The sequence below is a fragment of the Aulonocara stuartgranti genome, assembly GCF_965226115.1.
Source record: "Aulonocara stuartgranti genome assembly, chromosome: 23".
Lineage (NCBI taxonomy): Eukaryota > Metazoa > Chordata > Actinopteri > Cichliformes > Cichlidae > Aulonocara > Aulonocara stuartgranti.
The window spans coordinates 29,350,359-29,377,871 of record NC_138958.1 but is presented as its reverse complement, the minus strand read 5'-3'; the positions used below and the strand labels follow the sequence as shown (position 1 = coordinate 29,377,871).

The window sequence follows — 27,513 nt, the reverse complement described above, 5'->3', positions numbered from 1 at the left end:
CCCTCCTCTGAGACTGACAGCCCGTTAGCTGCTGCCGCTGCTCACCGGCAATGAGACAGCAAACACGGACGTGATACGACAACCTGAGATGGACTTAACGAGTACTTTTTACCACTACAAAGAAGGATATTATTTAACACCGTCGTTCATTAAGAGCAGAAGGTGTCTCTGACTCATTTTTTGGTCTCTGAGGTGTAAAACGAGACTCGACGTCCGGGAGAAGGAATGGATGCGACGGCTGATTTCCTGCGACACGCACCGGCCAGCTAAGAGGCTTGCAGATTCGCGTTGAGGAGCGGTTGAGTGCAGCTGAATTTGCTCACGGTTTGCCTTATTTCTCCGTGCTTAAAGTGGCAGCAATATCCTCAAAAATACAGTCGTAATCGGGAGGGTGAAAGGATACACGAAGTTCCAGAGGAGCGTATCTAATCGACCCAGCGCAGCTTTAGCTAGCCAGCGGCTACCTGGATTTCGCATTCTGTTGATTTATTTTGTAATCGATTATAGTGTTGTTTTTATTGTCATGCAGCTTAGCTCCTGCAGAGTTAGGAAGAGGAACACCGCCTGCAAGCTTGGGTTTTAGCCTGACTGCAGCTGGGAGCGTTTGGCTTGTGTGTGTGTGTTTGTTTGTTTTTCAAGGCACGTTAATCACGTGACTTTTTCACTTATGGCTCGCTATTTGCGCTAGCTAGTAGGCAGCGCAGCTTTTTGGCCTCGAGAAACTCTTTCAGCATAAAAATGCACCACCAAGACTTCCCCGGAGACCTGTCCGGGACCGGGAGCCGGAAAACCGCTTACCACTACAGGAGAGGCAGCAGCGGGGCGCCCCCAGCCTCCTCCGCTGCCGGTGTCAGCGCAGTGGACGACAATCCAACCCAGGTTGGATCCTCCTCTCCTGGACTCCACCATCAGCCTCAGTCCCAAGTGGCTGGAGCTCAGGTGAAGAAGAAAAGCGGCTTCCAGATCACAAGTGTCACTTCTGCTCAGATAAACGTTAGCGGCAACAACAGCTTGGCAGATGATACTGAGAGCTACGACGACATGGATGAGTCCCACACTGAGGACCTGTCCTCCTCTGACATGCTAGATGTGTCCGTGTCAAAGGCCACGGATACGGGTGTGCCGGAGAGGAGCTCCTCTGATGAGACTTTGAACAGCCTCCATGGAGTCGACACGCCTGGACTGGTGTCACCCAATGAGCCTCTCCAGCCTCATTCTATCCCACAGGGGTCTCAGCATCACCCCTCTATGGTAAACGGGACTGTGCATCATCAGTACTACCCTCAGCAGCACAGCCAGGCCCACCATCATCACTCTGACAGCTTAGGAGGAGGTGAAGCATCACTGCCAACACTTCCCATTGCTCCTTTGGCAAGCTCCAGCCCATCTATAGCTTCCAAAGTTGGTCTTAACCAGCCTCAGAGGCCACCAGCAGTGTTTGATAACACTAAAACTGCAGGGGGGGCAAGCCAGCCTGCAGCCTCTGTTGTTGGTGGGGCAGCCACTGATCCACTTGTACAAGGCAGTGTGAACATTTCTACTGTGTCGGCTGTTGCTGCTGCTCCAGGTTTTGATAACACTAACATGGGTGGGCAGGTGGCTCCTGTTGGTGGAGGAACTGGTCCATCTGCTGCTACTGCTCCTCCTCCCAGCACTCAGACTCACCACACCCAAACTCAGACAGCCACCGGCTCTCGCTTCAGGGTGGTCAAACTAGACACAAACTCGGAGCCGTTCCGCAAAGGGAGATGGACTTGCACAGAGTATTACGAAAAGGAGGTTCCTCATCCTCCTATGGCGGAGGCAGCAAAAGGTGCAGAGGTGGTTGCAGACCCTGAAGCAGGTAATGCTGGGATCAGTCCAGGTGTAGCTGCCGTACAGCTCCCTCACACCGTGCAGCCCTATCAGCCACCAAGCCAGGACTTCACTAGTCCACAAGCCATGCAGAGTCCACTGCTGGGACTGGCACAAACCACACCTGTAACCTATGTTTCACCTCAGGAGGTTGTTGTAGGGAAGCCAGCGGTTCCTGTCAGTATCCCTCCTGCATCACCACAGGTGACACCACAGACTGGTGTAAGCCAGCCTCCACTAGTAAAACCCCAGCAGCCCTATTCTGTGGATCCTCTACAGCCTCAGCCACAGGGAGGGTATCCTGCACCTCAGCTCCAAACGGGGGTCAGACAACCAGACTTTATTCAGCCCACCGCACCTTTCCAGACACAAGTCCAACCTCCACTGCCGCATGCCACGGCTATAGTCTCTGTGACGCCACTGTCAGGGGTCACGGTGCAGCAGCCCGTAAGCATTACCCAGCAGCTGCCCCATCATGGTCAGGTTGCCCCATCTGCTACAGCAACCATTGCCGCAGGACAGCCCCAGACCCTCCCAGCTCCACCTCAACCCCAGATTCGTCCACAGCCACAAACCCAACCCCATTCTGCTGGCACCATCACCATAGCACCCACCCACGGGACCCCCTACATGCCTCTGACTGCGCTGCAAGCTGATCTTCAGCCCATCCTCACGCCAGGCACAACCTTCACCCATGTTCCTGCCATAACAGCGTCCCAGCTGGAGGACGCCCAGAAGCTTCTGCTCCAGCACCAAGGTCTGCTCGGGCTGCCCAGGCTGGGGGCTGCAGCAGGTGGAGACGGCGTCGCAGAAGCTGGCAGTGCTGCTAGAACTCTGGCCCACATGGGGATGTCCGCTGAGGCCAGTGCCTTCATGGTGGCTGCAGGCCTGAGAACTCATCATGGTGAAGGAGAGGAGGACAGGTGAGGATGAATGGCTTGTGCTACCTAAACTGTTTGATTCTAATGTAAACTGTGAAGGTCTTTAATTAAACAAAAAGCTATTCTTGGTACATTGTAGGCAAAGCTGAGGTACAAACAAAATAAGTCTTTCCCATTCCTGTAATTTCTTTTTCCCCCCCACATCAGTGGTACACACTCTGGTCTTGTTGTTTAAATCAGAACTAGAAGTTCAGTGTCACATGTGCTTGATCCTGTGTCCCTTGAGGTGGTCCCCCTGACAGCTATCAACACACCAGACATCAGAAAAAAAAAGCCGACTGGACACTGCTGCTGTAAAACATCAGTGGCTGCGGAGCTGCTGACTCACTGAGGTGCTTGTGACTCAGCAGATGCTGTAGCCTGTTCATCCCCCCACCCCCCATTTCTATCCATCTACTGGACACTTGTCCAGTTTTTTAGTCTGAGTTTCCTTTCCCTTCACTCTCCCCTTAGATTTAATCTTTTGTTAGACACCAGCTCTGTTGATATGTGCCATGATATGGAGAACTGTGCAGCAGTTTATTTATATGCACACATACCAAATGCTCATTTTCTAGAGTTAGTAGTTTCTAAAAAAAAAAAAAAAGCAAGCTTTGTTTAAATTTAGTTGCTTCGGGGGGGACTTGACCCATTTGCGTAAAGTTGTGTTGCATAAATCTAAAAACTGTGGCGACAGAGAGAAACAGAATAGTGTCATGGAAGCATTCTCCTGTTACCATAGTGCTGCCCTGTGAGCTGGTTAAGCAGGAGATCCATGTTGTGAGTACCGTTAACCCCCCCTCCCCAGAGTGTAGAGGGCATTTGATGGACTGCCACCAGGCTCCACTGAAGACCACTAGGAGAAAAGGACAACATATTCTGTGGATGTTGTGGTGTTTTTGTAACCAACTGTTGGCAACAAATAGACTTTTTTTTTTTTTTGCTTCCAAATTGTTAGCAGCAAAAGAGAGAATATTTAAAGCTGAATTCAGTTATCACGTCATGATTTCAGTTGTCTTCTTGGCGTTCGAGTTTAAGAAACAGAGAAACAAATGATTGCTTGCTTAATGTTGACGTAATCTCAGTAACGCTGAGCCACAGACAGAGCAGGACAGTGTTCGCTTGTGGAGGCTTTTGTCAGCAGTTCGTGGCACCCCATCAAGGCCGTGTGCAAGTGCGTTTCTGTCTGTCAGTCAGCTTCTTTTCTTGCCATGAATCAGCCACTGTCCTGCAGCAGCAGACTGTCTTGCTGTGTGTGTGTATCATCTTTGTTTATAGTCATTGTCCTGTCATGCTGCGATCAGGCTGTGTGTTTCTGTTACTGTCACAGCTTTCGTTCCACCCCCTCTGTCACAGTCTCTTTTCTTCCTGTTTCCTTTCTTTGTGAAAGCATCTGAGGTGATCTCTCTTCTCTTAGACACCAGGGCTTTTGTCTTTCCAATCCTAAGATGCTCCTTTCTTCTCTACAGGTTGTGACCTTAATGATGACTAACATTTGTACACATCCAGTTGTAGGTGTAGCTTTTCATGAAAAATAGGGTGGAAATTGTTGTCTGTGGCTGTTGGCTTATTGGAAACATGTCAGTGGCTATCGCTGAGGAAAAATAATTTCCAAAGAGTTTCAGAGGTCTCTTTCCACTTCCACCTCTGAATCGACACTAACTCATTATCCTGGGTGATCGGTTTCCTGTTGAGCCCAATCAGCCCTGTTCACACTCATTATTGTTGCTTCTGTGTGTCAGAGTCCAGATTGAGTCTTTAAAAGCCGTCACGTTGCAGCTGTCAGGAGGTCGAAAACGCTTGATCTAGCACAGCTGCGGACACGGACACTGCCAAGTTCTGAAACAAACATGCAAGGGTGTGTCTGCAAAGGATCCTGCTCTCGTTTTTTTTTTTTTTTATATCTGCCCCTGTGATGTTAATTAGTAATATCACAGCAAGACCAGGGTCCTCCTCCCTAGGGCAGAATATCAGCTTGCTGTAATTGGACTTTGGGATATCAGAGTAGAAGGAAAACACTCATGACCTCACACAAACACACTTCTAGGTGACCGTGCACTTGCCGTCTGTGTCCTGCACACACGTTTCTCCATTTCTGTCAACAACACTGTGTAGAAGTGCGAATCTGCAGAGAAAGTGACTTTAGGAGTAGCCTCCTTTTCAACCTCTGCAGGTAGTTTCAACTCAGAGTGTACATGGTCTCCTGTGCAAATTTATTCCTTTTACTTCCTTTATGTATGATGCCGTATGTAAATATCTGTCATGTGCTCTTTTAGACTTTCAGCTGACTGAATGTCAAAGTTACCTGAGCTTTCGGTTTGCTTGCAGCACATTTTGCATGGATATTTACCCATATGACTTCATCCTCAGCTGTAAAAGCTAGAGGTGTGCTCTAGTGATTTATGGCCTGTAAACTTTTTACACAGCTTCTTTTTTCAGCTTTAGATTAGCAGCATTGTGTCTCATCTTGAAGCTTTCTTCTGTGTTTTACAACCCTTTTCAATGAAGTCCACATCCTTGGCAGCAGTTAAAACATTTGTTCATTGTTGGATTAATTCCACTATTATTATTGATCATTTTTAAGAGTCTTCATCTGATCTGATTCATGAGCATCAGAGTGTAGCTCTTCCTTCCTGTTTAAATGACTCCCTTTTAGATATTTTAGCAGAAAAGGGCCATATGAATTTGAGATGTTCGGCTTCTTAAAACCTCTTCAGGTCATAGAGATAATAAGCCACCTGTCAAGCTGTATTTGTAGTTATACTGGCTCGGCCTCATGATTCATGTTTGCTAATATTGGCACACCTGCTTTTAACTGACTTGTCATTCATAGCTAAGCTTTGACAAAGCAGAGGAAGTCCCCGATGGCTAAGATTAAACTTGACTGTAGCTGGCATCAAAGAGAAGTTGCTCTGGGTGCCCTTTTATTTCAGGGAAATCCAGCTGAGCACTCCCACAGTTACCAGGAGAAGGTCCAACAAGTCCAAAGCAAGTAATATGATGCTTTAAAAAAAAAAATTACCTGGGAAAAGCAAATGTTACCAAAAAACCTCATACTGTTCTGTTAATGGCAATGGTATTAAGCTTTAAAACAGTCATAGTGCAGCACACATTTTTGCACCATGACTACTACAAACAAGCTGAGACAACAAATTAAAGAGTAAAATAGAAACTCATGCCTGACAGCATCAGACTCTCAGGTGTCCAGGAATGTTTTATTCTATTTTTGCATCTGGGTGTTGGATTTAAAGCTTTCAGTAATACTAGTTCCTAAATGAAACCTTTTGAGGTCTTGTTTTTTCCACGTAGAGCCTTTAGGGTGTTCAGTAGCATTTATGGTTTCATGCCAGTTGTACCTGTTGGAGCAGTGTGCTCAAGGTGAGTGACTTTTCCATTTATTTCTTTTTTTTTTTTGTGGTTAAGGCAAACCGACAGACACACCTGTGGCAAACTGTCTCAATGCCGGTGGTTCTCAAACTGTGGGGCAGGCAAACAACCAGGTGAAAAATGTGATGGGAATTCAGGGCTGTGTAATTGTGTTTTGATTTTGGAAAGTTTCTCAGGGGGAGATACAAAGTACACATTTAACCTTACTGCACACGGAGAGACATGGAGCAGACTTCTGATCAGATTTTGTAATTGATACCTTAGATTTGTCTACGAGAACGCTGAAGGGTAGTTTTTATTCAGTTATTGTCTTGTCTATCACATGGGGAAAAAAGTTAATGCCCATCACAGTTCTTCAAAATTACCCCACTACTGATTAAAATTTTTAAGGTGTGGGGCGGTCCTCATTTTCTGAGGAGGGCATGTCACCCAAAAAAAAGATCTGAAATGTGCTCAGTTCCTTTTACGTTCCCATCAGATGAAGGTTTTGCAGTAAGCCCCACCAGTACATAACTTTCCTCCATCACCTCATCAGACGCTTCTCCTCAACTTCAACAAGCATTCTGATCCAGCTTTTTATGAGATTGACCAGGTTTTTCTTAGAAAGGATGTTTGGCTTCCAGGTGCCTCTTCAGCTTTGTATAGCAATATGGTAGCATTTGCTAAAATTCATTGAAGCCACAAAATAGTAGCTTTCACTATAGTTTCTGCTGATAGTGTTATATCTCTTTATTTTAGGTGGTGAGTTATCTGCACTGGTAGTTAATTGTTAGCTTATGGATGGGTACCAAAGGATGGTAGTTTTGATTCGGCATTTGCATGCTTGCCTGTGTAAATTTATATCATTTGCACAACATGAATGCAGAAATACTTCCTTTATATACAATGCTGATATGTAAATGTCTGTCAAGTACTTATTTTAGGCTTTCAGCTGACTGAATGTCAAAGTTACCTGAGCTTTCAGTTTGCTTGCAGCAAATATTATGGGGATATTTCTTTATGAATTAATTCTCAATCAAGTGATTTACTGCCTATAAAACTTGCACATTCGCAGCTTTATATTAGCGACATTGTTTTGTAGTTTGATTGCAAGCATTTGGATTTCATTGAAAAAGGTATTTCATTGGTTATGGTAGAAGTTTTGCCAATACCAAAGTATTGACCGTTAGAAAGCAGCAGCTAATTTCATAGCATAATGCAGTTTAATTAAAGACAATGCGTGTGAAGAGGTGGTTTCGGTTAAGCAGGTTAACACCAGCAAGCTCCTCGCAGGTTGGCCTGCTTGAAGCTTTCCCGATCATTTCAGATAATACACCTTATGAAAATGAATTGCTCACAGCTGTTTTCAACAGGAGAGAGAGATGCCAGATGCTGGCAGCAGAGGTGCATAATATTGAAGGTTGAGATAGAAAGATGTAAAGTTTCATTGGTAACAAGGTCTGTCAAAGCTAGCATTAACTACTTTTATGTCATTATTTTACACCCACATATGGATAGCAGCACTGATAATAGTATTGATAAGTGTCATTGAGTAAATCAATAAAATCTGAATGATAGCCACCCCAGTAAAACTCATAAGGCAATAATACCCCCCCCCCCCCCCCCCCCCCCCACACACACACACACACACACGTTTTATTGTTCTCCTTACCATCAGTCAGAACTGTTTGATGTGAACTAATATAATTATGTAATATTGGTTTCCACATGGGAACCACTTTTTTTCTTGATAAACCAAGCTTCAGTTTTTCCCACGTGGAATGTTTGCTTTGATCAAGACAAACCTATGAAATCACAGATGTTTTCTGGCAAAAGATGGCTTTGTTTTGCAAGTGGAATCAAATGTTTTCAATGGTATTTGGGGTCATTTCTTTGAGGGAACACAAAGACTTTCATGAGGTCAAACTCAATGAGTTCACAAGCACAAGTTGTTCCCTCTTTACCATAGGTGTCAAACTCTAATTACATTTGGCCCGTGAAGCCATATCAAATTATTATTAGAGCTGGCCTACTGGTGTTATACAGCTAATATATATATTGTTTAGTATTAAGCTTTCCTTGTTCCATATTCAGTTTTTCAGCAAAACTTGTTTGAGTCCATAAGAAGAGATTCATTCTTAAATCTGGAGGAAGATTATTATTATTATTTTTTTCAATAAATATTAATGTTAGCCCGCGACTTTGTTCCAGTTTTGAATTTTGGCCCACTGTGTATTAGAGTTTGACACCCCTGCTCTATACAAATATGTCTGTGAAGTTTTGTGAAATCCTGCAGCAGAATTTGTCTTGAGTTGGCCAGCTTAAACCCTTTCCTGCAGGCGCCTCTCCAAGCACGCTCATCACAGGTGTATTATTTGAACTGTGAACTGCCGCAAGAGCTCAGCAGGTTTCCCTTTGAGTTGTCGTGGATGGTTTAGCTCTGCTTCAGGTTTACTGGGCGGCATCTCCTATCTGTCATGAGCGATAAGTCACACCTGAGGGCTGTTGTTTCTCCGGTAATTAGTTTTAACATCACGTTACGCTTCAGTAGAGACGTTGACTCAACTGTTGGTCTGCTCTGTTGTGCTGCTGCTGAACCACGAGGTGGCAGTGTGGGCTCATAAATGATCACAGCATTGAAACGTGGTTGTTTATGTAACCGTAATATGCTTGTAGAGTCACTGACCTAAAATATGCCTTACAGCTAAGCGGACACATCCCTCCTGCATGCAGTGTACAAACAAAATGAGCAGTTTAGGATCTTCTCTGTGCTTGCTGTCAGAAATCGGCATGTAATAACTGTTTGGACGGTTGCTGCATGCAGGGGTTGTTATGATTTATCCCAGGGAAGGGTTTGAAATGCACTGGAGGTTATTTCTGAGATGGATTTGCTCCTATAAGCATATTTGCATCAACTTGTCGCATAAATATGCATCCCCTTTGCCTCAGTGTAGAAACATTTTGTATATAGTTGCATTTGAAAGGCAGTAGATGAAGTTGTCATGGCACAGTGTAATTTTTCTGTGTGGTGACAAACCTAAATTCTGCACATTAATTTCAAGGTCATTGGGGATTTATATGCAGTGTAACCTGCACGCAAATGTCTGCTTTCTACATGCGCATTTGATTTTCTGTCATGTTTGAGACTGTGCTATCATCTCTGAAAGTGCATCTTTGTGCGTGCGTGTGTGTGTGTGTGTGTGTGTGTGTGTGCGTGTGTGTGTGCGTGTGCCTGCGTGTCCTGAGATCAAGATCAGAGTGTCCGCTGGCTCTGACGGGTTCTGTTTTGGGCAGCATGTGTTGGGGTTTTAGGGCAAACGAGTGTCACGTTTCTCTGCCTTGTGCCTTCATGCAGAGCTGCTCCTAAAGAAAGTCCCACACCATTGAGATCATAATGTGGGTCCATGCATGTAGAAGCGTGTTTATGGCTTGAGCTGCTGGCATGGTTTATGGTGCATGTATGTGTGAAGTTGTCGCTGTTTACAGGAGAGGGAGTTTATTGGAATGAGTGAGCTGCTGTTTTCCTCCAGGCTTTTGTACTGAACGGAAAAGATAAGCAGGGAGGTGCATTTATGATTTTAACTGGCTGTGTCACAATAACTGTAGTGTTATTTTTTTTTTTCTTTTTAATTCTCTGGCTTTTCTCACACTGACCTAAGAAGTAAGAAATGTGATGATATTGAACATGAATCCATGCATTTATGGTAGGTAACTGAGCATATAGTAATTTCATATCCTCAGCGTAGCTAGGAAGTGGGAGACTGCTTGTACTACTGAAAGTTTTGTTTTTGCAAATGTAAAGAGGATCTACTTAAAAGTTTCCACATGCTCAAACTACATTCTTTAAGTTTAATTAAAGCTGATCTCCAGGGAAAAAAATTCTCTACTAAACCGTCCAAAATAACTATTCTTCTGACAACCCAAAGCACATGGCACATTTCTGAATTCATCTTCTATAGCCTAATGCATCTTCTTGGAATTTTCTTTTAAAGATACCCGTTATGGGGGGAAAAAAATCCTTATTTACTTAATCCCTTTCCCTTTATTCCATCCTTCTTCTGACTGGCTGCCCTTCACAAACAGAACGTTTGAACAGCAGGTGCGTGGGACTGGTGTGCATGAGATGACAAAGTCTCTGAGTAGTGAAAACCATCTGAAACAAAACATTTCAGAATGTGGAACTTTTAAAATCATGGCGTAGTATGCTCATAATGCCTGGCTTTCTAAATTATTTGAAAGGCTGATCCTTACAGCTTCACAAAGTAAACTCTGTAAGGAGTGTAACTAATCAGTACATTTTTACAAAGCCTCAAATATATCCCTCTAGATATACATGGGATTTCTGACTGTCCTTAGTTATTATTTTGCGAGTTGGTCATATTGGCTTTTAAAAAATTTTTTTTGAAAGCCACTTTATCATATAGCAAACAGTATATTAATGGGTGTATAAATCTAGTGTTTGTAGCTAATGTATAAAAATGTCTGAGACAAGAGGCCCAAGCAAGAAAACCTCTGTGGCACATGTTTGATTACAATTTATCTATAATTAATTATTGTTTTTATGTTTTATTTTTTTAACTCATCAACACTAAATAAATGAGAATAACCACAGACATGATTCTAGATTATTGGATACTAGCACATGGCCATGCTGCCTTATTGTTTGGCCTGTTTGTGGTGTTGGTAAACTGACACACTAAATCACCTGGAGAGACTAAAGACATGGTGTTGGATTTGGTTTATATGCTAAAAGTGGATCATTTTAGCCTGTTGCCAGGTTGGTGTGTAACCTTTGTGGTTATACATGAGAGCTCATTGTCATTGCGAAATTGAAAAAATGGGATGCTTTGATAAGGTGTTGTAGCAGCATCGAGGCTAAAATCGGGCCTTTTTCAGCCTTTTGATAGCTGGTTGCCAGGTAATGTGATGGCATCATAATATTAGCATCCTTCAGAGAGCTAAGCTGTAGTTTTTGTTAGTTTGTTTTTGTATTTGAACAACCAAACAGGCAAATAGATTCTGTGTTATAGTGAAAAAGTAATAGTAACAAAGTATAGAAATTAGGCGTATTTTTTTTATGCTTTAAGCTATAAGACCTGAGCTTATACACCTAGGTTTTTTTGTTTGATTGGGGGGTGATTTTAATCACAGTCTGATCACTTGATCTTGATTGGATCATTAACACAAAATAAACTTAGTTATTTTATGCATTTCTAGTTCATTGATTGCAGACTAGCATGCTTTAAGGCAGCATTAGCAGCTCTACATGGGTGTTTTGGTGATAGTAATGTGGAATATGATATTGGCGATGTTTGCATTGTGGTTTCAGTTTCAGTGCTGAGGAGTTTCTGTCCCAAAATAAACTTCGTGGGGAACCCGTGTGCTGTAGTTTGATATGGCTGTGTTTCTTCAGGGGGACTCTGTGCAGTCATTACCCTACACCTGCTCTCCTGAGCTTCTCCTTTCCAGTTTCTCTGGTCTGTTTTTGAACACCTTTCATTCTCACATGACAAGAACATGAGAATTGTAGCACCCATCCAAGAAAAACATTTCCCCCTGAAAGTGAAGCGGTAAAATCGTAATTGTGTGTGAAGCCTCTGCGGTTCTCATTGTTCAAACACATTAAATTCACTACGTGATGCCTGCTGACCACGGAGAGCTGCAAGCAAAGTTTCTCAACTGCTGGTGAGAAGATCTTTACTGTTACTGTAGTGACAAGCAAGCTCGCTGTGTTTCCACCGAGTGCTCGAACTTAAAACAAAACACTTACCCATATGACCGAGGCTTGGCAACATAACTTCCTCTATATTGTAATTGTGTCCAAGGTTGTCTAATATTTGGATGTATAATCATTTAACCCATGGATTATAGTGAGTAAAGTGTGCAGGGGAAGCATCATTCTGGGTACTTGGAAAAGCTTGGAAAAGCTTTTTAGTACTACAGAAATATAGTCAGGCTCATAAATATTTAAACACTGGCATTTCAGGTATTTCTTGTATACTCAACCACCACAGTGCGCTTGAAATTCAAGGTGATTAACAAAAAAGTATTGCAACACCTCCTAGAATTACAGGCATTGTTATAGACCTCCTACCTTCACAAGCTTTAGGGGTAAACTGTTGATTGACAATCGATTATTTAATTGTTCAATTTGAGCTCCGTTTGTTGGGAACTACACATTATCACCTTATTTTGAGTGTAACTAAATTTACAGACATTCTGTCGACCACATGATTACAAAAGTGATGTCTAAATTCCCTCATCGAGTCTTGTCATTCAACGTAATTTGAGAAATTTTTAAAACATTAAAGTGACGTCTCCCATATTTTCCTTATTTCTATTTGTTTGATGCGGGTAAGATTTATTGCAGAATGTCTTTTTCTTCTTCTTCACTGTGTCCAGTGGTATGGAATCTGGATTGACATGTTTATAAGATCACTTCTAAGTTTGCGCGTAGTCCCACCTCCAGTATTATGAATGGATAGTCATAGAGGCCTATCAACAAGTCAATGATCCCCTGGCAACTGCTGGTCAATGGTCAAAAATCTTGCCATCTCCTAGTTTGCATTGAAGACACGGACTTGTCTGGAACTCCTTGCTAACTGCTTGCGAAGTCTTAATCATTAGTTATTAGTAATCTCTGGCTCTCTTCCAGTGTGTGTCTGTTGTCCCGTCTTCCTCCCTTCACCTCTAACCGATCACAGCAGATGGCCGCCTCTCCCTGAGCCTGGTCCTGCTGGAGGTTTTTTCCTGTTAAAAGGGAGTTTTTCCTTTCCACTGTTGCCAAGTGCTTGCTCATAGTCAGCCATTTGATTGTTGGTGTTTTCTGTATTATTGTCGAATTTTTACGCTATAAAGCACCTTGTATTGTGAGTTGGCGCTACATTAATGAAACTTTATGTAACTTTATGTTGAAGAGTGCGACACAAACTGGTAACAAACTTTTATCATTAAAATTAGTCATGCCATTTGAAGCATGTTAGTTACAACTTTAAGTTACAACTAGTAATCACAGGGAGGCTTTTGGTGTGGCACCCTCTTGGCAGCTGATTTTAATTAGCAAACATTTCCAACCAGTTAAAGAATACACCTTTTTCGCCCTAGTGACTGTCAGGGGTTTTCTGACTGGTAGGTAGGCTTGTGTGACCGAGGGCACCTATTGTCCACAAACACAAAAAAACGAGCTACCCACATAACCTCATTCAAGGAGGTAAAATATGTAGATTACAGTTATGTGTATCACATTCGGTCTTACAGTCTCCTCCCTTGGCTGTTTCTGATTGTCTCCTTTTTTGGCAATTATTTATTGTTGCACTTACTCCTCCCAGCTTTATGGCAGATCATTATCTGCCATCTGACAGATAATGATATCTCTTTTTTTAATTTTTTTTCCCATGAGGAGAAGAGGGCACATCTGCACCATCACGAACTAGTCGCTCAGTCTACATCTCGCTGTCTTCCCTCCCTTTCCTGGACCATATGGCACTGAGGCTGGTTATGTAAGGCATTGCGTGCACGGCAGTGAGCTATTCTCTTTCGCTTCACTGAGCTTCAGCCCTGAAGGTCTGATTGCCATGAGACTTATTGGAGTTTTGTCTGTGTTTGGGCATAGATCAAGGCAGATTATCCTCTGCTGCAGACGGGTAGAATGGTGGCTTCATCGCTACCTCTGCCCAGTCAGGTGTTCCACCCTTCAAAATACTAAAATGACTCAGTTGTCATTCCAAATTCAGTTCAAACACACCTTTGTTTTTTCCACATTTGGAAAAATTATCTGAGATGTCATCTGTTGCTGAGTAAAGGACAGAGTTAAAGCCTCCCAAACTGGATTCTGCCAGTCTGCATACATGACCTCAGACGCACACACAAACATGATGCACATGCCCAGGGAGACACACACAAGCTCACGCCTACCAAATGCTCGAGAAGAAGTGATGCGGAAGGAGGTGGGTGATGTGCAGCTTGGAGGACGGGAGAGATAAAGAGAGGGATGTAAGGGGAAAAAATGGAAGCAGAGGAATCTTACTTGAGGGATAAGCTGAATACCAAAGTGTGTGAATAATTCAATTTGAGCTTTTCTGAATGCTGCTGCTCTCTTTGGTCATTTTTGAGAGACACCCCCCCCCCCAAAAAAAAAAAAACAGCAGCCGACAGCACTGTACATGACTCGTGCGTAATAAGCGAATGAATATTGCAGAAAACAGAGATTTGAGATAGAAAACTGTTCTTGAAGAACATTGAGAGAAAGAGCTGTGCAGCAAGTGTGATTTTATTTTATTTTTTTATCGTGGTGGAAGCAAAACAGCACAAGTTAGAGGAAATTCATGACGATGTTTATGTGAAGCTAAATGTGAAGCTTGGTTTTGGATCTTCTTTTGCTGCTGGTTCAGTCAATTTTGGTTGGAGAGAGACAAAACCTGCAGCAAAAGATATAGCACAAAAAAAGATGTAAACGCAGGGCGCGGAGCTGATGCATGAGAATCTGTGAGCTGTCGGCTTTCAGCACCGATTGTGTGTTCGTGTACGTGCCGTCGGGTGAGAAAGCCGATATCTCAACAATTCTGATGCGCCAGGTTCGCGCCCTGCGTTTACGTCTTTATGTGGAATCCGTTTATCTGCTCTCACTTACTGTTTTAGTTGCTTGGTGGTTGTTGAAATAGTTTTGAGGTTTAACCTCAGATTCCGGGGTTTCTGACAAAATACAATTACATTTAAAAGTCGATTCAGGATTTAATGAATTGATATCGCGTTATTCAAGCTACTCACCTCTCTCTATCCGCCTGCTCTTTCAAACGTATACACGGGAAGGACTACAAGAATATCTGGACCACAACCAATCAGAGAGGTCCTGGCCCTGACTATCTTAGATCGTGATATGGGCATAATAAGATAAGATAAGATAAGATAACTCTTTATTGTCATTGCACAGTCATACATAGTACAGTAGTACAATGAAATTGGAAAAACTGTCCTACGTCGGCACTACATATAACACAACACGACACGATATGACACATCACAACGTAACAAACAACACAACACAGTATATTAACAGTATTAATGTGTCTGTTGTTGATAACGCAGAGACTTCCAGAGTTGCGGAGACCCTTTTTTTTTCTTTTTCTTTTTTTTTCGCATAGGAGACCAAATTGGTCACACTGTAAAGCCCTGGTGTTGGTCGCCCAGCTCTGCTTCCTCTCAAACCACATAATAAAAATGAGGTGGAAGTGCTAGTTACACTCAGCTGGATGCTTTTATGAGGCAGAACATAGATAAACGGAAGTAAAATACACTAAAGGGCATTTATGTTGCTGTTGGTGCAGTTGGTTTCTCACTTTTCTACAGCATAAAGCTACTAAAGCCTAAAGACATCCTCTGCTTCGCTTGTTTTGGCATTTATCTCCATTTCTCTCTTCCTATTTCTGTACACTCTTCAGACACAGAACAGTGCTGCTGCTCTAGATTTACAGAATATTTAACGCTCCACGATTTTTATTTTTAATGGTCCCTATCCTGCAGATTAAATTGATACTGCCTGACTGTGCAGTTCCCAGTGTTGAACAGAAAAGCCCTAACACTCAATTCTGAAGCTAGGAGCCACAAACTGGGTGCGATAACAATCAAACTGAAGCAAGGTGTAAAACAAAACATTTTAGTTAACTGAAATATGAATTTAAACTAGGGCTAAGAGAAATATATTAAGTAACTGAAGCAATACAGAGCATAGGCGTGAGATGGTAACATGAAAAATGTAACTATTTAAAACTAAATACTTTTTAAACTACATGTAAATTGAAATAATCAAACCCAGTGTGGGAACTAAATGAAAATAAAAATGGGAGAAAATGCATTCAAATTAATTTAACCCCCCCCAAAAGAAGCAAAACATTATATTTAGACTAATATATTTAACCAGGTGAACAACATAAACCCTGCATCATCTGCTACCACATTGTGGCAGCGCATCCACTCTTATGTAAGCTCCACAGGGTGTGGCAAACGATGTACCCCACCACTGTTTTGCCTTCTGCTCGGAGCTGTACAAAAAGGTGGACAACAGTGTTGGTCGAGTTCTGCTTGTATTGAATGAAGAGAAGGGTGAAGCTGTTGCAAAGGTGCGCTGCTAAAGCGTTAAATTGAGCACAGACTCCTGCTTGTTGTTTTGTGCAGCGTTTGGGACGTTACCTAACTAAGTCAGTCTCATAGCTTGATGCAGTTGCACAACAAGGTATCACCGCCAAAACTAAGAGGATTTTAATTTGCTATTAAAGTCCCTGAAACATCAGGGTCACATCAGTGTTACTACATTAGTTCTTATAGGCTGTAGTCTTCAGGGTCCAATATCTACAGTAACATACAGGTCAGACTTTTGTACAGGCCACACACAGAAGCTTTAGAGGGACTTGGATGCATAATGAATGAAAGCAGCCCATATGCGATGTCATGACGTCAAGGTCTGCCACAATTGGCTGAGCCAAGTCTGTTGCGGCACCAGTGATTGGCTGAAAGTAAAACTGCCTGAACATCAGTGAAGGCTTAACTCAGACCTTTTGTTCCAAGCGAGCATGCGTGCGAGCACACAATGTACAGATATACAGCGTGAGCAGTAACGCTGGCCGTCTTGCATCGGTGCTTCAAGTCAAAAGTAATTGCACTGATTATTTCCGATACCAGCCAACTTCCAGCTGTTACTAGGATTAGTGGCACTGGCAGTTAAGGAAAGAAAAGATGATGTGACTTCCACCTAATGGGGTTAATAATTTCACTGTGTGCATCGAGTTGAATCCCACCAACAAACTCCCCAAATGTGCCCTTTTTCCGCCATTTTGTGGCGCCCACGGCTCCTCGCCATCATCACTCTTCAGAGTTGCCCTTTTCCCTCTTTGTTCTCTACTTTTCTTCAAGTCAGCAACTCACAGAGCTGCTCTCTGTGCTGCTGATTGACCTGATTGACGATGTTGGCAACAACAATTGGGCTCAGTTTGTTGTTATTGTGACCTTTGTTCAGACACTAGTGTAGACTTTGTATGTGCTTGTGTTTGTTTGAAGTATTTCCCCATCTCTTTTTTTTTTATTTTTTTTTATTTTTTATTTTGCTAGTGTGGAGGTACACGTGAGGCGTGCTATAGCTGAGACCCACACTCAGGGCACGTGTGCGACCACTGATGAGAGGTGGCAGCATGGCTAAAAATGTGAACGTTCTCCGCGAAATGAGTTGAAGAGTCGGTGCGGTGTGCGGGGAAGTGCCTGGTGTATTCAGGGCTTACCTCTCTTATCATCAAAGACAGGCTGTTACAGAAAAGATGAAAGGGAGACGAGGTGTAGAGCAAAGGGAGTGATTTAAAGACAGCCAGGAGAGTTCTTATGGGGGGTGCGTGGTCAAAAGTGGCTCATCCTATTGGACGGATCACCCTGATTTCTGCTGACAGTTTACATAACAACAGAAGAGGAGGTGATGTGACTCCTTACGCAGTGACATCACTGCCCACCCTCCTATGCTTTTGCTCCACGTACCCAATCATCTCAGCCTCTACTTGTAATTCAGGCCTAGTTAGGAGGCAAATCAGGAGGACGTAACACACTAAGGTGCACTCCTGTTGTGTACGCGCACACACTCCTCTCCTAGTCTCTGCTGCTGGTCAGACGCCCCTATGTGAAGCTCCCACAGCTGAAGGGAGTGAGGGGGTCAGGCCCAAAGGACATAGGTCAGGAGGACAGAGGAGGGGGTGCGGTTGTAGTGTTGGTGGCAGTGGTGTTTGTTTTGGGGACACTTTGGTGGGGAAGTGGGTTTGCATCAATGAGAGACAAGGGGCTGGCCAGGGCAGGAGCAGCAGAGCAGGACAGGGACGGAATGGCCCTGAAGCTGCTCTTCTGGGAGCTGGAGAAGCATCTGAAGAGGTAACGATAGCTGTGGTTTTGTCACATTGTCAGAGGACTTGCAGCGGCTAGGTGGGGTTAAATCCAGGCGGATGGCAGCGGGGCTGTGCGGTGATGTGTCTGTGTGCTGTTGTTGATCTTGTGGTGCAGTTTCCAGTATAAACGTGCATCAGCGTGTGAATGTGTTTCCCACTTCTACCTGCAGCAAAGGCCGCTTAAACTCCAGCTGCCAATTTGTTCAGTGACAATGCGGGCTTGCTTCTACATGTGCACGTTCCCCTCGACTGTGAGAGCACGAGGGCGTGACTGGCTGTAGCTGCTTTGTCTTTGTCATTTTTCCCTCCAGTCCAAACTGTCAGTGATAAGCACTGTGTTAAAGTCACTCTAATGAGCCACTCAACACGACCAGACCCCAATAAAATATTTGCATAACAATCTTTTTTAGTAGATAAATTGCCTTACTTTTTATAGTGGGCGTGCAGCCCCCTCACCTCCCCATTGTTTTCTTTTTATAAGCAGATATCACCGCAGCATGTGATGATGCTTCTTAGGATGTGAAGTGTGCTAAAGGGGGGAAAGCAGAAGTAACTGGAGATGTTATTTTTCCGACTTCTCTAAAATCACTAGATCCTATCAAAGTTCCTTCATCAGAGCCACCACAGTCAATGCCGGAGCCAGAGGAAGTGAAACACAAAGATATTAGCAGGCCACAGGCCTTGTCGTCGTCCTCCTCCCCAGAGAGGGGTCTGATCTCCAACCTTCAACACTCCCTTGTTTAAACACGGCTATTTTTTTAATGAATATCCCAGCCAGGGACTGATATAACCCAACTAAAGTGCTTAAAAGGTGCAGATTGTTCCAAGCTCTGATTACAGTCTCTTACATGCGTGCAGTCAGTCAATGAAATTCAAACCGAAAACCACAACACGAATGCCAGGACAGTAACGGCTTCTTTTTTTTCATGCTTTGTTTCCAGTAAATTTACTTCCTTTATTTTATGTCCACTCCTCCATACCGTAAAAATCACACGGTTAAATAATCTGATTGACCATTTAAGGAAAATATTGATCCTATTGGAGAGGTTTGTGCTTTTGTAGTGATCTGAAATATAATTATCACAGTATGGTGGTTTTTCTTTTGTTTTGTTTTGTTTTGTTAATTTATTACTGCATAACATTTTAGTTTTCCAAGGTGGAATATTAAAAAAGAAACTAAATATTTACATTTGAAATTGAGAAATTTCTATTTTTCTTTTTCTTTTTTTTCTTTTTCTTTTTTAAAGGAAAAAAAATCCATGATCATATATAGATGATGATGATGATGTATGGAGGGTTAATTTGAGAGTCATTGCCATTTTTTCCCACTAATCTTGTTCCACCAGTGCTGAAAGCAAATAATGGTTAATTAATTTATAATTTAAAAAAGTAAATCTGGGGGCTGGACAAAAATAAATAACTCCTTAATTAATGAGAGATAAGATGTCAGCTCTGCAGTTTTCCTATGCCTCATTTAATGTTTTGTTTTACTCGTAATAGTAGTAGTATTACACAGTTGTAATTGATATGTTTCAGGTAGAGTTGCTAATTGCTAATTTAAACTGGAATAATATATATTTAATGTGATTACACATTGTATTTCCCAATAATTACATAAAAAATGTTTTTTAAAAAAAGTCAAACCATCCAGTTGTTTAAATGAAATTAGAACGAAATTAATCAGGAAACTATTGAAGTTTGTTTCCACCACTGGAAAAAAAAACCCTAAACAAATTTAAAACAAAACAAAACAAAGAAATAAGTCAAAATTTTAAGAATTCTTCTATGAAGAAAAATAAATGAGAAAATCTGTGGCAGCAACAAACAGCAAAGTGCCGAATTTGGGTTAACACCCATTCGTTTCTGTTTAATGATTAACAGTTAATGAAATTCAGTGCTGAGCTTTCCTCCAGCTGAATCGTTGTTCTGGCAAAAGAAGAGCAGGAGGGAGTTTATAAATAATCTGCAACAACGCCTCCTCGCTAACAAAGAAGAGAGGGTGGTCCAGTGTGACTGTACAGCAGAGTGCATCCACATATCAAACAGGCCTGGAGAGGAGAAAAAGCTGCTGCACTGTTTGGTATGAAACATGAAAACCACTCGGCAGACTTTCAGGCTTTGTGTTTATATTTATCTTTGACATCTGGCCAGTGCCAAGGTTGGCTTTTACCTGCTTTTAGGGTCAACTCCTGGTCAGTTTGATAACATTTGCTCAAAGCCCATGGTAGTGCCAGTAATGCATTCAGATGTATGAGTGGCTTTAATACACGACTTACACCCAATAGGGGGCGACATTGTTTTACATAACAGCTTCTGAAGGTTTGCCATACCTGCATTACATTTTTATCCTGTGTATGATGTGAGAAAGCAAAAAAAGGCTTGTTGTGTCTGAACAGCTGCCCTGTTGTGTGACCCTCTTAGCGGTGGCAAACATAAGGCTCCGGTGCAAGAATCTGCCCACTAGTGACTCCAATCTGTCCCACTGGTCAGTTTTGGAAAATGTGAAGAAGGGGCATAAATCTTAGATCTTTAACTGTATTTTTACAACTTTTGCAGCTTTTACTACTGATAAAGACCTTCCCCATGGTCAGTCATACTACACGAAAGCAAATAAAGTACATAAATAACAACTAAGTAAATAAACAAGTAGATGATGAAAAGTTTTTGCTTTTTCTCTACACTTTTTTTTTCACTAAAATTTTCATCTATTGTAAAAATACATGGGTTTTTTCAGTTTTTTATTATTTTATGTATTTTATGATCACAGGACAGTCTGCACAATAAGCTAACAGAAACTTTACTGTCATTTTAAAATATTTATTTCCTTCAGTTTAAGCCAAGAGTCATGCTGACACACTTCTGCCATTAAATATAACAGTGTTTCTTTATCATGTAGAAAAACTAAGTTGAACTGGTCAAGTTACATTTACTAAAATGATTTTGTGAACTTGGAAAACTAACGAAAATAAAACAAAATATGGAGGAAATACTCGTTTTAGTATTTGTTAGTCTGGTTAAAAAAATGTTACAACTTGCCTGATGATTGACAAACATGATTAATAACAATTTGGACGTCTGCTTTACTGAGTCAACTGCTTTCAAGAAGTTTGTTTTTATTGTAATATTTGTACTGATTTTCCTCAAACTTACGTGGGACATATTTCTTCCATACAATAAGAAGTCATAATCAGTCAAAGTGAAATAAAAAATAAAAGCTAATTAGAAAACACAACTGTAATAACTCTTGAGGTGTGACAGGTAAAACAGGGATGTTCTTGTTTTATTTAGTGAGCCACCTACAGCCCAGTTTGATATCAATGGGAGCCGGACCAGTAACAAAAAAAAAAAGAAAAAAGAACTATCAGTGTACAAACATTCAATTACACATTTAATCTCCAAGATATCTCAATGTAAGATAAAGTAGTGCAGTTTAAACATCACGCCCCAGTTTTTTAATATGATAAAAAAAATTCTGCTTGAGTAAATAGGAGACATGAGTCAGCGTGACTCTGGGCTTATATTGTAAGATATGGGTAAAATTACAGAAAAGGTTCTGATGGACTATTTTTTTTTTTTTAAATTATAAAACACAAGGTTTTTGTTTTAAAAGGACAGAAAAATGTCCCATCTACATTTCTACTGTAGATAGTGGGGGTGGGGAACGCAGTAATTTTCTGTCATTATGTTTTTTAATATATTAAGTAATTACTCTTTCGTAGCATAAATAGCCATGGGGGAGGTCTTTATCAGCAAGAAGCTGTAAAAAAACAACAAAACAAAAAACATTAAAAGTCCAAATATGCCTGTCCTACTTCACGTTATCCAAAACCATCCGTTAGTCCGTATTGGAGTCTTTGTCGGGCCGATTCTGGGTCCCCGGGCCTCATGTTTGACACCCCCTGAGATAGCTTTAAAAAAAATATATATATATATATATATATATATATCGCATATATTGTTATAAGCAGCTTCCTCTCCGCCAATCAGGCGCCAGCCAGCCGCATGTGTTATGCAAATGAGCTATCTCGTCCTCCAATCAGCGTGCTGCTGGAGCTGTTTTCCCGCATGCATCAGGGAGAGAGGGAGCGGAGCTGCAGCCCGCCGCTTTCAGTCTTTGTGTGCTCTCTCCCGGCCGGTCGCCCAGAGAGCTGTGGCAGCACCCGGCTCTCAATAATGCGCTGTTTTTTCTACTTTTATACCGCCGGAGTCCAACTTTGTACACACGATGCGTCGCCTGCGGGGCTTTTAATGGACGGGATAGCATGAGCTCCCAGTGCTACCCGGTGGCGATGGACCTTGGCGTTTGTCAACTGAGGAATTTCTCGATTTCGTTTCTGTCCTCTGCGCTTGGGAAGGAGAGTGCATCAGTCAGGGTTGACAATAGGTAAATGTCAGCACTCTGTCTTTGAGGCTGTAAGCAGAAAATTAGAAGGGGGGGAAGGTGCCTTTGCAGACTTCTTAAAATCCCTCTCAGCGCTGTCTTTAAGGGGAGAAGGAGAAAAACAACAGCCGCAGTGGTCACAGCTAATGTTGCATCATCATCATCATCAAACAGGTTTTCCTCTCTCTGTCTTGCAGCTCCTCGGGTGCAAGTGTGGTGGCCATCGACAACAAGATCGAGCAAGCAATGGTAGGTGACACTTTGTACCCCTTTAAAAAATGTATTTATTTTTAAACCATCTGCAGTATGCTTTCTGCACGTACTTGCAGCCCTGTGGTGTTATGTAACCCGAGCACCTACAGCGGTAAACTGTGCCCCTCCTGCCTTTTTATTTTCGCGTTTTCTTGCACTGCATGCAGTGTAGTGAGCACAGAGCGCTGGAAACTGGAAAGAGCTTTCTAGAAATTAAGATGCAGATGCGTCGGAAGGGTTTTTTTGTTTTGTTTTTTGCGCACTAGGGCACCTGCGGGTTTGCGGGGAAGCTTTCTGCTCTGTCGCGATTTGTCCCGATGACCCTCGAGCTCTCTGGTAGCTCAGTCGGGCTAAGGATTCACACGCCGCCCCCACCCCCTCCCCCCCAAATACATCTACATACGCCCCTTCTCTCTCTAGTTTCCAAGTGTTGCTAGGCAAGCAGGAGCCTCCCCTCCGCGCGGTATAAATAACTCGGCCGCTGATTGGCTCCTCCCACTCCGGTGCAGGAACATTTTGTTCCCTAGTTGCTACATATCAGGGCAGGGGGGAGGAGGAAGGAGGGTCCGCCAAGGATGCTCAGATTATTAAACCCAAATCCCCCTTCAGCTCTGTTCTGCCTTCATCATCACCGTCATCGTCATCATGGGAATAATCTGTGAAGCTGTTTCTGCAGGAGTTCATGTCGCCCTTGTTTTCCTCGTGCTGCTGAGACAGCTGGCATGCCCCTGCAAGACTCATGCTAATTTAGCCTTTGCTGTGTTACCCATTTCCCCCAGCAGCCTGTCAATGTCTGCTTGTTTTTATTCTGCAGAAATTACTCAAATTACATTTGTGCATTGTGCATTGCAAGTGCATTGTGCAAGCTTGCCGACTAACCCTTTTGCTTATAAAAAGTCTTAAATATTGAACAAAACATGCATAAATATTTACCTCACAGTGATGTAAAGTAGAGGAAAATGGCGTTTAGTCATATTGGAAATGCCAAATCGTGGCAGGTGCACGGAGGAAAAACTTTGTAGTCTACTCATGGGTTTCTTCTTTTAGTATGTTTTATAAAATGTCAACAAAAATGCGAAACCTGACTGTAGGGGAAATCTAAATGTAACCATTTAAAGCCTGAAAAATAATTGCCAGAAAATTTGTTTATTGAACCTTATGACAGTTTATTTTCATTAATAAAATATTCATTTAAATGTATGGATTTTAATTTGTCATATTTGCAAAAAAAATGGATGTAACAATCTATTGCTTCAAACTGTATTGTGCAAATTATTCAGTTTTTTTGGAGCCGTGCACCTCTGACACATCCATATCACACTGATGTAGACGTGTCAAACTGTGTAACACGTGATTTTGAAAGGGGTTAAGGAGCCTCAAATAGTACAGTTTGAGTTTTAATTTAGCTTAAAAACTACGATAATTGTTGCTAGCTTAGCTTTCTGTTGAACAACCAGCCAGTAAACATTCAATAATTTCACTTCTGACTGGAAATATAAAGTTGAAAGAAGCACATTTGTAATTGTTGTCGTCATTGTGTAAGGAGCCCAGTGCCGCTGTATTATTTACTCATTCTTTATCCCCCACCCTCTTCCTCCAGGATCTGGTGAAGAGCCACCTGATGTACGCCGTGCGCGAGGAGGTGGAGGTGTTGAAGGAGCAGATCAAAGAGCTAATCGAGCGCAACACTCAGCTGGAGCAGGAGAACAATCTGCTCAAGACCCTGGCCAGCCCCGAGCAGATGGCTCAGTTCCAGGCTCAAGTCCAGACTGGTGGCTCCCCGACCGGCACCGCCCAACCTCCGGTCCCGGCTGGCCCCTCCACGCAGAGCTCCGGCACATCTGCGTAACCCAGACATTGGAGAGCCCTCTGACGATGAGAGACCGGGGGGATGGAAGAAAGAAGATGAGGAGGAGGAGGAGAAAGGAGTCTCGTCATACTGTGAACAGACTCTAGCATTAAGACTCTGCCAGTGTTTGGAGGAGCACACACTCGGGCTCAGCCGGAGGATGAACCACTCTCTTTTGTTGCACATTTTATTTAACTGACTTTGGAGTCACACCGATGTGTAATGTGTAAGTGTGTGTGCGTCTGCGTGCGCGTCTTTGCCTCGTTTCTGACTTTTAACCACCCGCTTCAGACAATCCTCATTGTCATGCTGGTTGTTGTTGTAATCATCATCATGGTGACAACAACAATGTGGGGAAAGGGACAGAGCTAACAGGAACCGACCCTGCCGCCATCTTCAGGGCCGCTAAAAAAAAAAAAAGAGGGCGGGAGGAGTTAACCAAGGGCCCAGCCAATCAAAGAAGCAGGCTCTTGTCAGTGCCGTTGAATACGTTGCGGTGTGACCCCCTCCCCACTGAAAACATGTGCCATCGTCCCCTACCCCGCCTTGCCGCACCCTGACTGTCCATCAGTGCACAGTGTTTTTTTTGTTTGTTTTTTTTAATTCAACATCTTCCTGTTTTCCTGTTGCACTTTTTTTTTCCAAGCGGACTTTTAACGGATGACCGAAGATTCATACAACCCACCCTCAATCCGGGAAAGTCCCAGATCTCTGAGGATCACCAGTCTTGACATTCTTCAAGGGGAGGATGGTCATAAAATCTATGAATTAAATATCAGCTGCTTCTCATTGTTCACTTTGAGAACTGAGTTTGAGGTCCACGTTGCCCACCCTTGACACCCCCTCCTTGTTCTTTCTCAGACAACGCATTAAAGATTTATGCAGGGGATCAATGTTTTTTGGCGTTTTTTTAAGGAGGGCTGGGAGAAGCTTGTTTTGTCTGTCCTATTAATTTTGTTTTGGCTCTTGTTAATGTAATAATGTCCAAGTGATCTGTAAAAATAAATGGCAGGAAGGCAGTTCAATAGGACATGACTGTTTCTAGCTAGTGATCTTTGTATAGGTGAAAATTTTCCAGTTCAACTCTGCCAAGTGCCTGGTTTCCAACCATAGATACATATATAGAAGCCTTTTTGTTGTTGTTGTTGTTGTTCTACTATTTTGTATATATATCTATGGTATGGCCAGGTTTTTCTCTGATCTACCTGTGATGTCATTACTCAGGGTGGCAACAGAAGAGGACCTTTTACCTCCACACTAAGATGCTGTCTCTCCTGTGGTGACACACGGCCTTGTACTGTATCTGCCGTTGCTTCAAACTCACTCGCTCAAATGTTCTGGACTCTTTAACCATTTGGAGACGTGTGTAGTTTTAGTTTTTTTTGTTTTGTTTTGTTTAAATAAATCTTAGCATTTTTTTTTTATTATTACAGCCAAGTGTTTGAGTTGCTCAGTGCAACTGGAGCGCTGAACACAATAATGAGACATCTGGCTTAAAAAAAAGAAAGAAAAGGAAAATGCCCAGCAGCAGAAGTATGTTGATGTTTTGTGCATGTTCCTCAGCCCATCACAAATGTGACGTTACAATTGCACTAGACAGTTGCACCTCAAATAAAAAAAGAAAAACATGACAAAACTGGGAATGTTTTTTTGTTTGTTTGTTTTAAGTCATAAATTTATCATATGTTTACATCTTTTCTCCTCTGGAAGCTGAAAAATTATAGGTATTAGAAAAATGGTAATTTATAAATATTTATGGCTTCCCAGTTTACAACATGAATGGCTGGCTCTGCCAAACCTCCGTGCGCATGCGCAAGTGAGTCTACTACGTAAATATTTATATATTACACGGGTGTCTCATTGGTTCCATATGGCCGAGCCTCCCCAACAGAACCTTATGGTCGGCCCGCCCATCCGCCCGAGAACGTGCAAAGGGGGAGCGAGCAGGAAAAATGTAGAACGACGGCTGAGGAGCCGAAGATGGCGAGTTTGACACTGAAACGTGTTACAACGGAGGTCCCGCCCCGTTTTTAGTGCATTATATTTAAACGGGTAAAATCAGCCGTTAGTTTCATTTTGCAGGGAAAGTTGAGACTTATAAAATGCTTGAACAGTATGATTGTGTAGTTTTGCGGGTAAAGATTAGCTGCCACAGTGCGTGATATATTTATTCAGAGCCAGAGATTTTAGAAGTAAGAAATCAGAAAAAGACGAACATAATTTCTCCTGTTCAATCAGGCCAAAGCCACACCCAGAATCATTAACGTGTGCAGCTGTGCAGTAAAACTGGTCATTAATATTTATGACTGCTTGTCAATGAAAGTCAATAAAATCACCTGTATTATTTATTAAAATAGGACCATGCTCTGTTGACTTTTACTAATGGTGAGCTGTTTATATGTTAAGGTAAAGGTTTGATGGAAGGACATTAAAGTATAGGAAGTGCAAAACATAAGGTTAAAAGGAGCATCACTGAGAATTATGTGTAACCAAATGTTGCTGTTTAAGTGGGGCTACACAGCATCTTTATTCCTTGTTCCCCTGTCCCACTTCTTGAGACAATGTCCCACATTTTGACTGGGGCTCTGCAGAACATGCAGGTCCTTACAGTCCATCTGTGGCCTTTTTCCTGAAAGGCTATAGATGGACTGTAGAGTGAAATGAAAATTATGCCTATCAATGAAAGTTACAAAGTGTGTGTCATAATTGGATAGAAATTGCTAAAATTAGTCAGATATGTCTCAAAAAAGCCAATCTATGGATACATCCCAACTGAAACCCCAAAACTGTTACTAGACAGAAAAGCATCTGAAATAACAGATAATACAGTATATGAAGACTATCGCATGCTAGCGTAAGAAGAATTTCTTTTTCTTTCTACCAAACCTTACTAGCTATGCATGGGATATATGGAACATAAAAACACATGTCTATACTATGATATTCAATTCTATACAATAGCATTCCATTTAGTGCTCA

At 42.4% G+C, this 27,513-nt stretch overlaps 1 protein-coding gene across 1 annotated transcript; it reads left to right on the top strand.

The window, feature by feature from the left end:
• Window positions 1–26,177, top strand: LOC309700020 (TSC22 domain family protein 1). Its single transcript, XM_082523357.1, has 3 exons — window positions 1–2,777; window positions 22,631–22,682; window positions 24,286–26,177. The coding sequence occupies exons 1-3, from the start codon at window positions 739–741 to the stop codon at window positions 24,532–24,534; spliced, it is 2,340 nt and encodes a 779-aa protein (XP_082379483.1). The 5' UTR covers window positions 1–738; the 3' UTR covers window positions 24,535–26,177.
• The last annotated feature ends 1,336 nt before the right edge of the window (window positions 26,178–27,513 follow it).

Excerpts from the sequence above, each read along its gene's own strand:
- LOC309700020 (XM_082523357.1), top strand. The coding sequence starts at position 739 with ATGCACCACCAAGACTTCCCCGGAGACCTGTCCGGGACCGGGAGCCGG. Across the intron at positions 2,778-22,630 it reads GGTGAAGGAGAGGAGGACAG|CTCCTCGGGTGCAAGTGTGG; the intron begins GTGAGGATGAAT and ends TCTGTCTTGCAG. Across the intron at positions 22,683-24,285 it reads ACAAGATCGAGCAAGCAATG|GATCTGGTGAAGAGCCACCT; the intron begins GTAGGTGACACT and ends CTCTTCCTCCAG.